General features: G+C 41.3%; 1 protein-coding gene across 1 annotated transcript; it reads right to left on the reverse strand.

Moving 5' to 3' along the window:
* Positions 1–991: 991 nt before the first annotated feature.
* LOC309805377 (dihydrolipoyllysine-residue succinyltransferase component of 2-oxoglutarate dehydrogenase complex, mitochondrial-like) lies at positions 992–11,065 on the reverse strand (the record flags this gene model as incomplete). Its single annotated transcript, XM_082623300.1, has 2 exons — positions 992–3,880; positions 11,048–11,065. The coding sequence occupies 2 exons, from the start codon at positions 11,063–11,065 to the stop codon at positions 2,456–2,458; spliced, it is 1,443 nt and encodes a 480-aa protein (XP_082479426.1). The 3' UTR covers positions 992–2,455.
* Positions 11,066–13,467: the final 2,402 nt, after the last annotated feature.

The raw sequence follows: 13,467 nt of genomic DNA on the forward strand, positions 1-13,467 counted from the left end.
ATTTCATGGGACAAACACCTATACTGATGGTCAAATTGCTTCACTCACAAATTGTTCAGGGCTCTTTTCTTTTTTCCACCTTATACATCCTGATGATCAAAGAAGCCTTTCTACCTGTTGGTGCCACTGAGAACCCTGGGCACCCCTTGCAAATCACACCTCCTACTACTTCCTGGGCCAATACTGTCCTGCTTGCCTTACCGTTTGGGGCTTCCAGTCACTCTCAATTCAGCATTATTCACATTTTCTTGGTAGATACTTTTTCAGTAAAAGGCCTTAGACATATACCATGTTTCAGTTTAGAGTTTTATTTTGGTTGCCTGGGGACTTGTAAAAAAATTCTGTCTTTATCATCCCAGTCACACACACACACACACACACACACTCATATATATATATATATATATATATATATATATATATATACCCTGAGATTACAAAAAGTTTTTAGTCTCAAGTCTCCTGAACATTTTTTTAAAAATTATTTTTTAAATTTAATTTTATTTATTTTTTTATACAGCAGGTTCTTATTAGTCATCCATTTTATACACATCAGTGTATACATGTCAACTCCATCACCCAATTCAGCACACCACCATCCCCACCCTGCCGTGGCTTTCCCCCCTTGGTGTCCATACGTTTGTTCTCTACATCTGTGTCTCAATTTCTGTCCTGCAAACCTGTTCATCTGTACCATTTTTCTAGGTTCCACATACTTGCGTTAATATACAATATTTGTTTTCCTTTCTGACTTACCTCACTCTGTATGACAGTCTCTGGATACATCCACATCTCTACAAATGACCCAATTTCATTCCTTTTTATGGCTGAGTAATATTCCATTGTATATATGTACAACTTCTTCTTTATCCATTCATCTGTCGATGGGCATTTAGGTTGCTTCCATGACCTGGCTATTGTAAATAGTGCTGCAAGGAACATTGGGGTGCATGTGTCTTTGTGTGTGTGTGTGTGTGTGTGTGTGTGTGTGTGTGTGTGAACATTTGCCCTTTAATTTGCATTTAAAATCAGTTTCTTTAAATATTTTAGTTACAAGTTCTGAATAGTGAAGACATAGGAGATGCTGCAGGCACTCAGTACTGGCTCCCACCCCTTCCCCCTCCCCCAACCCCTAGGCCTTGCTTCTTCGCTCAAAATACAAATGGGCACCCTGCACTAAATAAATTGTTCCCTGTGTCAAGTGTCAGCAGCCTCACGCCTGGATGCAGTTGGATACGAAGCGATGAAGCCCAGTAGCTTTCATGACAAGGTGTGTGCATTTAACCATGCTCCGAAGAATTCCAATGACTGTGCCCAGACCCAAGGCAGTGCCTCATAGGTGACATCGGCCATTTCCCCACTGTGCACTAGCATCTTGGGCTGCTTTCCACCACAATCCATCCTCTCCCAGACCTGTGTTCTGTGGAGGAAGAGCTAAGGCTCCGCTCCCTAAGGGCCATGATACAGGAAGGAACAGAACTGTCTCTTCAGCCCACAGGCTTAAGCCAATGGAATTTAAAAGCTCCAGACAATGTGAGCCAGACCACAGTATGCCTCCTCCACTCCCATCTCTACCAGGCGCCATCCAGCCCTTGGTTGTGACACGCTCTCACTGCCAAGATGTGCTAGAATCTGCTCTAGATGAGAATAACGTGCTAGAATGGTCCCAGTGGTCTGGAAAGGGCGGCACAACCACAGCTGGGAGTGCTTGTGCCAAAATGGGTCTTCCTGGTACAAAGCTGTGACGGGGAGTGTGAGGGCAGGCCTGGGTTCTGCTCCAGTCTCATTTACAACCTCTGACCTCAGAATCCGTCCTCCCCCTCAACACTGCCTACCCATCCCCTGCCCCTCCAGATCCCCCAGCCTGTGCTTCCCGGAAGAGGTAGAAGAGGCAGCTTGAAGTCAGTGACAGCTGAGAATGAAGATGCCACTTAAGAAGCAAAGCAGCACCTCCTGGCCTGTGGTCAATACCTCCACATGGGTGGAACCGAGTAAGGACGTGCACAGCCAGGACAGAGGGTGCTCCGAGCCTGGGAGGCACAGCATCCTCCTAGGCATCTCTGGAGAACAGACTTTCAAGAGATAGAAACTTAATCACATGGTCCCCGGCAGTTTCCCTATGGTATACTGGACGGGGGAGAAGCAAAATCATCTCAGTGGAGGGCTAATGGAGAAAGGCAGGAATATTAATGAGCATCCATTAAGGCTCTCTCTCTCCCTCAAGCCTAAGGAAATCAGATATTCGAGTGTAAGAGAACGGAGCAGAGAGGGAGAGAGCCTGGCAGGAACACCAAGAGACCTGTGACTGCTGGTTACATAGTACCCTGGTTTCCTTGCTTGAGAACGACAGCATATGCCTGTCTGTCACCAGGCTAACCCGGGGCCCGTGAGGGGACAGGGAGAAGACTGGTTTTCAGTTCCTGCATGGTTGATGTGTAGGGCGCATGGCTTCCTCCTACAGGTCCAATAGGAGGACTCTGGGATCCTCTACTGCTGCCTTGATTTTGCGGAGGAAAGTCACGGCCTCTCTGCCATCGATCAGCCGGTGATCATACGTCAGGGCCACATACATCATGGGCCGCACCTCCATCTTACCTCCCACGACCACGGGCCTATCAAAGATGGCATGCATGCCCAGGATGGCAGACTGAGGGGGGTTGATGATGGGCGTTCCAAAGAGCGAGCCAAAAACGCCTCCGTTGCTGATGGTGAAAGTACCACCATCCATATCTTCAATGGCAAGTTCATTCTTCCGGGCCTTCTCTCCCAGTTCACTGATGGTTCGCTCAATATCGGCAAAATTCATAGTTTCCACATTCCTGATGACGGGAACCACCAGACCCCGAGGCGTGGCCACTGCAACGCTGATGTCAATATAATCCCTATACACCACCTCTTTGGTTGTATCGTCAATCACTGCATTTACAACAGGCTGCTCCTGCAAGGCAAAGGCTGAGGCCTTCACGAATGCCGACATGAAGCCTAGTTTGAGGTTATGTTTCTTCAGAAAAGCATCTTTGTGCCGAGCCCTCATCTCCTGGATGTTACTCATGTCAATCTCATTGAAAGTGGTAAGCATTGCGCAGGTATTCTGAGCCTCCTTCAGACGCTGAGCAATGCGCTGCCGCATCCTATTCATTTTCTCCCGATGTTCTGAACGCAGACCTGTGCCAGCTCCTGGCTCAGCTACTGGAGGGGCAGCAGTGGGTTTTACGGCAGACACTGGTTTGCTAGTGAGAGGTTGTGAGGGCGAGGGCACTGGTGGCATCTGAGTGGGTATAGATGCTGCAGGGGGAGGAGAAACTGCCGATGCTGCAGGTTCTGCTTTTGGGGCTGCAGCAGCAGGAGCTTCGGCTGGCTTGGCCTTAGCAGGAGCAGCGCCAGTTTTCCTGAGTGTGAAAAGAGGAGTGCCTCCTTCTACTTTTCCCCCATCAGGTACCAAAAGAGCTTCAATCATGCCATTTGCTGGTGATGGAACCTGCACAGATGTCTTGTCAGTTTCAATCTCACAAACCACTTCATCTAATGCAACTGTGTCTCCAACAGCTTTCTCCCACCTGACATCCCCTTCTGTGACAGATTCTGCAAATGCTGGAGTTTTGACTGTAATCACATCATCCTTGCACACAGCTGTAGTTCTGAAAAAGCGAACACTGAAGACACTACCGTTGTTAATGACAATCTTCCTGCTGTCAGGGTAACCTGGTCCCTGACATAAGGAGATCCCAGGCAGGGAACGTCTCCCTAGAGGGCAGTTCCCCTTCTGGAAGGCGGAGAGCGAGCGGCTGAACGCCCGGGACAGGAAGCGGGACCGGGACAGCAACGCGGCTGCAGCGGCTTTAGCGGTGGCGGAGGCGGCGGAGCGGAGGGCCGCATGTGTCTTTTTGAATTATGGTTTTCTCTGGGTATATGCCCAGTAGTGGGATTGCTGGGGCGTATGGTAGTTCTATTTTTAGTTTTTAAAGGAACCTCCATACTGTTCTCCATACTGGTTGTATCAATTTACATTCCCACCAACAGAGCAAGGTGGTTTCCCTTTTCTCCACACCCTCTCTAGCATTTGTTGTTTGTAGATTTTCTGATGATGCCCATTCTAACTCGTGTGAGGTCATACCTCATTGTAGTTTTGATTTGCATTTCTCTAATAATTAGTGATGTTCAGCAGCTTTTCATGTGCTTCTTGGCCATCTGTATGTCTTCTTTGGAGAAATGTCTATTTAGGTCTTCTGCCCATTTTTGGATTGGGTTGTTTGCTTTTTAATATTGAGCTGCATGAGCTGTTTATATATTTTGGTGATTAATCCTTTGTCCGTTGATTCATTTGCAAATATTTTCTCCCATTCTGAGGGTTGTCTTTTCATCTTGCTTATGGTGTCCTTTGCTGTGCAAAAGCTTTTAAGTTTCATTAGGTCCCATTTGTTTATATTTGTTTTTATTTCCATTTCTCTAGGAGGTGGATCAAAAAAGATCTTCCTGTGATTTATGTCAAAGAGTGTTCTTCCTGTGTTTTCCTCCAAGAGTTTTATAGTGTCCAGTCTTACATTTAGGTTTCTAATCCGTTTTGAGTTTATTTATTTATTTATTTATTTTTTCCTTCTGCTTCATGTTTTTGATTCCAGCCAGAGAAAGTTCTGTGCTTTTAAGAGCTCATGTGATTAGATTTTACACATAAAATAATCCATGATTTTTTTCTTTTTTTTTTTGCGGTACGTGGGCCTCTCATTGCTGTGGCCTCTCCCGCTGCGGAGCACAGGCTCTGGATGCGCAGGCTCAGAGGCCATGGCTCATGGGCCCAGCTGCTCCGCGGCATGTGGGATCCTCCTGGACTGGGGCCCGAACCCATGTCCCCTGCATCAGCAGGCGGACTCTCAACCACTGTGCTACCAGGGAAGCCCGAGTTTATTTTTGTGTATGGTGTTAGCGAGTGTTCTAATTTCATTCTTTTACATGTAGCTGTCCAGTTTTCCCAGCACCACTTATTGAAGAGACAGGCTTTTCTCCATTGTACATCCTTGCCTCCTTTGTCCTAGATTATTTGACCATAGGTGCGTGGGTTTATCTCTGGGATTTCTATCTTGTTCCATTGATCTATGTTTCTGTTTTTGTGCTAGTACCATATAGTCTTGATTACTGTAGCTTTGTAGTAGAGTCTGAAGTCAGGGAGTCTGATTCCTCCAGCTCCGTTTTCTTCCCTCAAGATTGCATTGTCTATTCGGGGTCTTTTGTGTATCCATACAAGTTTTAAGATTTTTTGTTCTAGTTCTGTAAAAAAAATGCCATTGGTAATTTGATAGGGATTGCATTGAATCTGTAGATTGCTTTGGGTAGAATAGTCATTTTCATAATATTGATTCTTCCAATCCAATCCATCTGTTGGTATCATCTTTAATTTCTTTCATCAGTGTCTTATAGTTTTCTGCATACAGGTCTTTTGTTTCCCTAGGTAGGTTTATTCCTAGGTATTTTATTCTTTTTCTTGCAATGGTAAATGGGAGTGTGTCCTTAATTTCTCTTTCAGATTTTTCATCATTAGTGTATAGGAATACCAGAGATTTCTGTGCATTAATTTTGTATCCTGCAACTTTACCAAATTCATTGATTAGCTCTAGTAGTTTTCTGGTGGCATCTTTAGGATTCTCTATGTATAGTATCATGTCATCTGCAAACAGTGACAGTTTTACTTCTTCTTTTCCAATTTGGATTCCTTTTATTTCTTTTTCTTCTCTGGTTGCCGTGGCAAGGACTTCCAAAACTATGTTGAATAATACTGGTGAGAGTGGACAACCTTGTCTTGTTCCTGATCTGAGAGGAAAGATTTCAGTTTTTCACCATTGTGAATGATGTTTGCTGTGGGTTGGTCATATATGGCCTTTATTATGTTGAGGTAGGTTCTCTCTATGCCCACTTTCTGGAGAGTTTTTATCACAAATGGGTATTGAATTCTGTCAAAAGCTTTTTCTGCATCTATTGAGATGATCATATGGTTTTTATTCTTCAGTTTGTTAATATGGTGTATCACATTGATTGATTTGCATATATTGAAGAATCCTTGCATCCCTTGGATAAATCCCATTTGATCATGGTGTATGATCCTTTTAATGTGTTGTTGGATTCTGTTTGCTAGTATTTTGTTCCGGATTTTTTCATCTATATTCATCAGTGATATTGGTCTGTAATTTTCATTTTTGTAGTACCTTTGTCTGGTTTTGGTATCAGGGTGATGGTGGCCTCATAGAATGAGTTTGGACGTGTTCCTTCCTCTGCAATTTTTTGGAAGAGTTTGAGAAGGATGGGTATTAGCTCTTCTCTATGTTCGACAGAATTCACCTGTGAAGTCATCTGGTCCTGGACTTTTGTTTGCTGGAAGATTTTTAATCACACTTTCAGTTTCATTACTTGTGATTGGTCTGTTCATATTTTCTATTTCTTCCTGGTTCAGTCTTGGGAGGTTATAGGTTTCTAAGAATTTGTCCATTTCTTCCAGGTTGTCCATTTTATTGGCATAGAGTTGCTTGTAGTAGTCTCTTAGGATGCTTTGTATTTCTGCAGTGCCTGTTGTAACTTCTCCTTTTTCATTTCTAATTTTACTGATTTGAGTCCTCTCCCTCTTTTTCTTGATGAGTCTCGCTAATGGTTTATCAATTTTGTTTACCTTCTTAAAGAACCAGCTTTTAGTTTTATTGATCTTTGCTATTGTTTTCTTTATTTCATTTATTTCTGCTCTGATTTCTTTCCTTCTGCTAATTTTGGGTTTTGCTTTTTCTTCTTTCTCTAGTTCCTTTAGGTGTAATGTTAGATTGTTTGAGATTTTTCTTGCTTCTTGAGGTAGGCTTATATAGCTATAAACTTCCCTCTTAGAACTGCTTTTGCTGCATCCCATAGGTTTTGGATCATCATGTTTTCATTGTCATTTGTCTCTATGTATTTTTTGATTTCCTCTTTGATTTCTTCAGTGACTGCTTGGTTATTTAGTAACGTATTGTTTAGCCTCCGTGTGTTTGTGTTTTTTACGTTTTTTTCCCTGTAACTGATTTCTAATCTCATAGTCTTGTGGTCAGAAAAGATGCTTGATATGATTTCAGTTTTCTTAAATTCACTGAGGCTTGATTTGTGACCCAAAATGTAATCTATCCTGGAGAATGTTCCATGCACACTTGAGAAGAAAGTGTAATCTGCTGTTTTTGTATGGAAGGTCCTATAAATATCAATTAAATCTATCTGGTCTATTGTGTCATTTAAAGCTTGTGTTTCCTTATTAATTTTCTGTTTGGATGATCTGTCCATTGGTGTAAGTGAGGTGTTAAAGTCCCCCACTATTACTGTGTCACTGTTGATTTCCTCTTTTATAGCTGTTAGCAGTTGCCTGATGTATTGAGGTGCTCCCATGTTGGGTGCATGTATATTTACAATTGTTATATCTTCTTCTTGGATTGATCCCTTGATCATTATGTAGTGTCCTTCCTTGTCTCTTGTAACATTCTTTATTTTAAAGTCTATTTTATCTGATATGAGTATTGCTACTCCAGCTTTCTTTTGATTTCCATTTACATGGAATATCTTTTTCCAACCCCTCACTTTTGGTCTGTATGTGTCCCTAGGTCTGAAGTGGGTCTCTTGTAGACAGCATATATATGGGTCTTTTTTTTGTATCCATTCAGCAAGCCTGTGTCTTTTGGTTGGAGTATTTAATCTATTCACATTTAAGGTAATTATCAATATGCATGTTCCTATTACCATTTTCTTAATCGTTTTGGGTTTGTTTTTGTAGTTCCTTTTCTTCTCTTGTGTTTCCCACTTAGAGAAGCTCCTTTAGCATTTGTTGAAGAGCTGGTTTGGTGGTGTTGAATTCTCTTAGCTTTTGCTTGTCTGTAAAGCTTTTGATTTCTCCATTGAATCTGAATGAGATCCTTGCTGGGTATAGTAATCTTGGTTGTTGGTTTTTTCCCTTTCATCACTTTAAGTATATCATGCCTCTCCCTCTGGCTTGTAGAGTTTCTGCTGAGAAATCAGCTGTTAACCCTATGGGATTTCCCTTGTACGTTATTTTTCGTTTTTCCCTTGCTGCTTCAATAATTTTCTTTGTCTTTAATTTTTGCCAATTTGATTACTATGTATCTCGGCATGTTTCTCCTTGGGTTTATCCTGCCTGGGACTCTCTGCGCTTCCTGGACTTGGGTGGCTATTTCCTTTCCCACGTTAGGGAAGTTTTCAACTATAATCTCTTCAAATATTTTCTCAGGTCCTTTCTCTCTCTCGTCTCCTTCTGGGACCCCTATAATGCGAATGCTGTTGCGTTTAATGTTGTCCCTGAGGTCTCTTAGGCTGTCTTCATTTCTTTTCATTCTTTTTTCTTTATTCTGTTCTGCAGCAGTGAATTCCACCATTCTGTCTTACAGGTCACTTCTCCGTTCTTCTGCCTCAGTTATTCTGCTATTGATTCCTTGTAGTGTATTTTTCATTTCAATTATTGTTTTGCTCATCTTTGTTTGTTTTTTAATTCTTCTAGGTCTTAGTTAAACATTTCTTGCACCTTCTCGATCTTTGCCTCCATTCTTTTTCTGAGGTCCTGGATCATCTTCACTATCATTATTCTGAATTCTTTTTCTGGAAGGTTGCCTATCTCCACTTCATTTAGTTGTTTTTCTGGGGTTTTATCTTGTTCTTCATCTGGTACATAGCCCTCTGCCTTTTCATCTTGTCTATCTTTCTATGAATGTGGTTTCTGTTCCACAGGCTACAGGATTATAGTTCCTCTTGCTTCTGCTGTCTGCCCTCTGGTGGATGAGGCTATCTAAGAGGCTTGTCCAAGTTTCCTGATAGGAGGGACTGGTGGTGGGTAGAGCTGGCTGTTGCTCTGGTGGGCAGCGCTCAGTAAAACTTTAATCCGCTTGTCTGCTGATCGGTGGGGTTGGGTCCCCTCCCTGTTGTTTGGCCTGAGGGGACCCAACACTGGAGCCTACCCAGGCTCTTTGGTGGGGCTAATGGCGGACTCTGGGAGGGCTCCCGCCAAGGAGTACTTCCCAGAACTTCTGCTGCCAGTGTCCTTGTCCTCACAGTGAGACAGAGCCAGCCCCGCCTCTGCAGGAGACCCTCCAACACTAGCAGGTAGGTCTGGTTCAGTCTCCTATGGGGCTCACTGCTCCTTCCCCTGGGTCCCGATGCACACACTACTTTGTGTGTGCCCTCCAAGAGTGGAGTCTCTGTTTACCCCAGTGCTGTTGAAGTCCTGCAGTCAAATCCCGCTAGCCTTCAAAGGCTGATTCTCTAGCAATTCCTCCTCCCATTGCCGGACCCCCAGCTTTGGAAGCCTGACGTGGGGCTCAGAACCTTCACTCCAATGGGGAGACTTTTGTGGTATAAGTGTTCTCCAGTTTGTGGGTCTCCAACCCAGCAGTTATGGGATTTGATTTTATTGTGATTGTGACCCTCCTACCATCTCATTGTGGCTTCTCCTTTGTCTTTGGATGTGGGGTATTTTTTTTGGTGAGTTCCAGTGTCTTCCTGTCGATGATTGTTCAGCAGTTAGTTGTGATTCCAGTGTTCTCACAAGAGGGAGTGAGAGCATGTCCTTCTACTCTGCCATCTTGAACTAATCTCCTAAAAAAACTTTTAAATTATCCTTTTCTTCATCACCCCCCCAAGTTTTTTTTAAAATTTATTTATTTTTGGCTGCATTGTGTCTTCGTTGCTGCACGGGCTTTCTCTAGTTGCAGCGAGCAGGGGCTACTCTTCGTTGCAGTGCATGGGCTTCTCATTGCGGTGGCTTGTCTCGTTGCAGAGCACGGGCTCTAGGTGCATGGGGTTCAGTAGTTGTGGCACGCAGGCTCAGTAGTTGTGGCTCGCGGGCTCTAGAGTGCAGGCTCAGTAGCTGTGGCTCACAGGCTTAGTTGCTCCGCGGCATTTGGGATCTTCCTGGACCATGGCTTGAACCCCGTCGCCTGCATTGGCAGGTGGATTCTTAACCACTGCACCACCAGGGAAGTCCTACCTCCCCCCAGTTTTATTGAGATATAATTGATATATAACAGTGTATTCATTTAAGGTATATACAACCTAAGGATTTGCTATGTGTATTTATTGCTAAATGATTACCACAATAGGTTTAGTTAACATCCATAACCTCACATAAATTTTTTTTCTTGTGATGAGAACTTTTAAGATCTACTCTCTTAGCAACTTTAAAAAAAAAAAAGATTATCACAACAAGTTTAGTTGACATCCATTATCTCCTATACATATAAAGGGAAGGAAAAGAAAGAAAAAAATTTTTTCCTTATGATGAGATCTCCTAGGATCTCTCAACAACTTTCATATATACCACACAGCAGTGTTAACTATAGTTATCATGTTGTATATTATATCCCTAGTACTGATTTATGTTGTAACTGGAAGTTTGTACCTTTTCACCACCTTCATCTGATTCCTTCTCTCCTCCACCTCCCTGCTTCTGGTAACCACAAATCTGATTGTTTTTTTCTATGAGTTTGGTGTTTTTTTAAAAAAATTCCACATATATGTGAGACCATATGGTATATGTCTTTCTCTGACTTATTTCACTTAGCATAATGCCCTCAAGGTCCATCCACGTTGTTGCAAATGACAGGATTTCCTTCTTTTTTTTTATGGCTGAATGATATTACTCTGTGTGTGTGTGTGTGTGTGTGTGTCATATTTTCTTTATCCATTCATCTGTTGATGGACACTTAGGTTATTTCCATGTATTGGCTATTGTAAATAATGCTGCAATGAGCATGGGGGTGCAGATATCTCTTTGAGATAGTTATTTCATTTCCTTCATATACATATCCAGAAGTAGAAAGGCTGGATCATATGGTAATTCTATTTCTAACTTTTGTTTTTTGTTTTTTTGTTTTGTTTTGTTTTGTTTTTATTTCTAACTTTTTGAGGAACCTCCATACTTTTTTCCATAGTGGCTGCACCAATTTACATTCCCACCAATACTGCACAAGGGTTCCCTTTTTTCCACATTGTTATCTCTTGTCTTGTTGATGACAGCCATTCTAACAGGAATGAGGTAATATCTTACTGTGGATTTGATTTGCATCACCTTGATGACTAGTAATGTTGAACACCTTTTCATGTACCTTTGGGCCATCTGTATATCTTCTTGGTAAAAATGTCTATTCAGTTCCTCTGTTCATTGTTAATTTTGCCCATTGGATTATTTATTTTTTGCTTTGAGTTGTATAACTTCTTTATTTATTTTAGATATTAGCCCCTTATCAGATATATGATTTGCAAATAATTTCCTCCCATTCTGTAGGTTAACTTTTTGTTTTATGATTGTTTCCTCTGCTGTTCAGAATTGGTGTCAAATCCAAACAATCATTGCCAAGACCAAAGTCAAGGAGCTTACTCCCTGTTTTCTTTTCGTTTTATGGTTTTAGGTCTTATGTTCAAGTGTTTAATTGAATCTGAGTTGATTTTTGTGTATGGTATAAGAAAGTGGTCCAGCTTCATTCTTTAACATGTGGCTCTCCAATTTCCCCAGCACCATTTATTGAGGAGACTAACCTTTCCCCACTGTAAATTCTTGTCTCTTTTGTCACAAATTAACTGATCTTGTACGCACAGGTTTGTTTTGGGGCCCTCTATTCTATTCCACTGATCTATGTGTTTGTTTTTATGCCAATACTACACTGTTTTGACTACTATAGCTTTGTAGTGTAGTTTGAAATCAGGAAGTGTTATGCCTCCAGCTTTGTTCTTCTTTCTCAAGGTTGCTTTGGCTATTTGGGATCTTTTGCAGTTCCATACAAATTTTAGGATTGTTTGTTCTATTTTTGTGACAAATGCCATTGAATTTTGATAGGAATTGCATTGAATCAGTACATTGCTTTGGGTAGCATGGACATTTAAAGAATATTAATTCTTCCAATCTATGAGAATGTAATATCTTTCCATTTATTTGTGTCTTCTTTAATTTCTTTCATCAATGTACAGTTTTCAGTGTACAAGTCTTTCACTTTCTTGGTTAAATTTATTCATAGGTATTTTATTCTTTTTGATGCAGTTTTAAATAGGATTGTTTCCTTGACTTTTCTTTCTGATAGTTTGTTATTAGTGTATATAAATACAACTGATTTTTGTAGGTTAATATTTTATTCTGCAACTTTACTGAATTCATTTATTCTAACAGCTTTTGGTGGAGTCTTTAGGGTTTTCTATAAATAATATCATGTCATTTACAAGTAGAGACAGTTTTTGTTCTTCCTTTTCAATTTGGATGTCTTTTATTTCCTTTTATTCCCTACTTATTTTGATTTTGGATTTCCAATGCTATGTTGAATAAAAGTGGCAGGAGTGGACATCCTTGTCTTGTTCCTGACCTTAGAGGAAAAGCTGTCAGGTTTTTACTGTTGAGTATCATGTTAGCTGTGGACTTGTCATATATGGTCTTTATTATGCTGACGTACGTTCCTGCTATACCTACTTTGTTGAGAATTTTTATCATAAGTGGACGTTGAATTCTGTCAAAAGTTTTCCCTGCAACTATTGAGATAATCATATGATTTTTATCCTTCATTTTATTGATGTGGTGTATCACCACATTGATTGATTTGCAGATATAGAACCATCCTTGTATTCTTGAAATAAATCCCACTTGATCATGGTGTATGATCCTTTTAATGTGTTTTTGAATTCAGTTTGCTACCATTTTGTTGAGGATTTTTTTTTTTTTTTTTTTTTTTTTTTTTTTTTTTGCGGTACGCGGGCCTCTCACTGTTGTGGCCTCTCCCGCTGTGGAGCACAGGCTCCGGACGCGCAGGCTCAGCGGCCATGGCTCACAGGCCCAGCCGCTCTGTGGCATGTGGGATCTTCCCGGACCGGGGCACGAACCCGTGTCCCCTGAATCGGCAGGCGGACTCTCAACCACTGCGCCACCAGGGAAGCCCTGTTGAGGATTTTTGCATCTATGTTCATCAGGGATATTGGCCTGTAATTTTTTTCTTCTTCTGGGGTTCTTGTCTGGTTTTGGTATCAGGGTAATGCTGGCCTCATAAATGAATTTGGAAGTGTTCCCTCCTCTTCTATTTTTTTGGAAGAGTTTGAGAAGGATTGGTATTAACTCTTCTTTGAATGTTTGGTAGAATTCACCAGTGAAGCCATCTGGTCCTGGATTTTATTTGTTGAGAGTTTCGATTACTGATTCATCTTTACTATTACCTGGTCTATTCAAATTTTCTATTTTCTATTTCTTCATGATTCAGTCTTGGTATGTTTCTAGAAATTTATCATTTCTTCTAGGTTGTCTGATTTTTTGGCCTGTAATTGTTCATAGTAGTTTCTTACGATCCTTTGTATTTCTGTGGTATCAACTGTAATGTCTTCTTTCTTTTTTTTTCTTTTAAAATACTTGCAATTTATACTAGCACTAAATTTGAATTCCTGTATAATGGATTTCTGTTTTCCCTCTTTCATCAGAATGGTGAATTTAACTCTGCA

Source organism: Mesoplodon mirus (assembly GCF_964341445.2).
Source record: "Mesoplodon mirus genome assembly, chromosome: 5".
NCBI lineage: Eukaryota > Metazoa > Chordata > Mammalia > Artiodactyla > Ziphiidae > Mesoplodon > Mesoplodon mirus.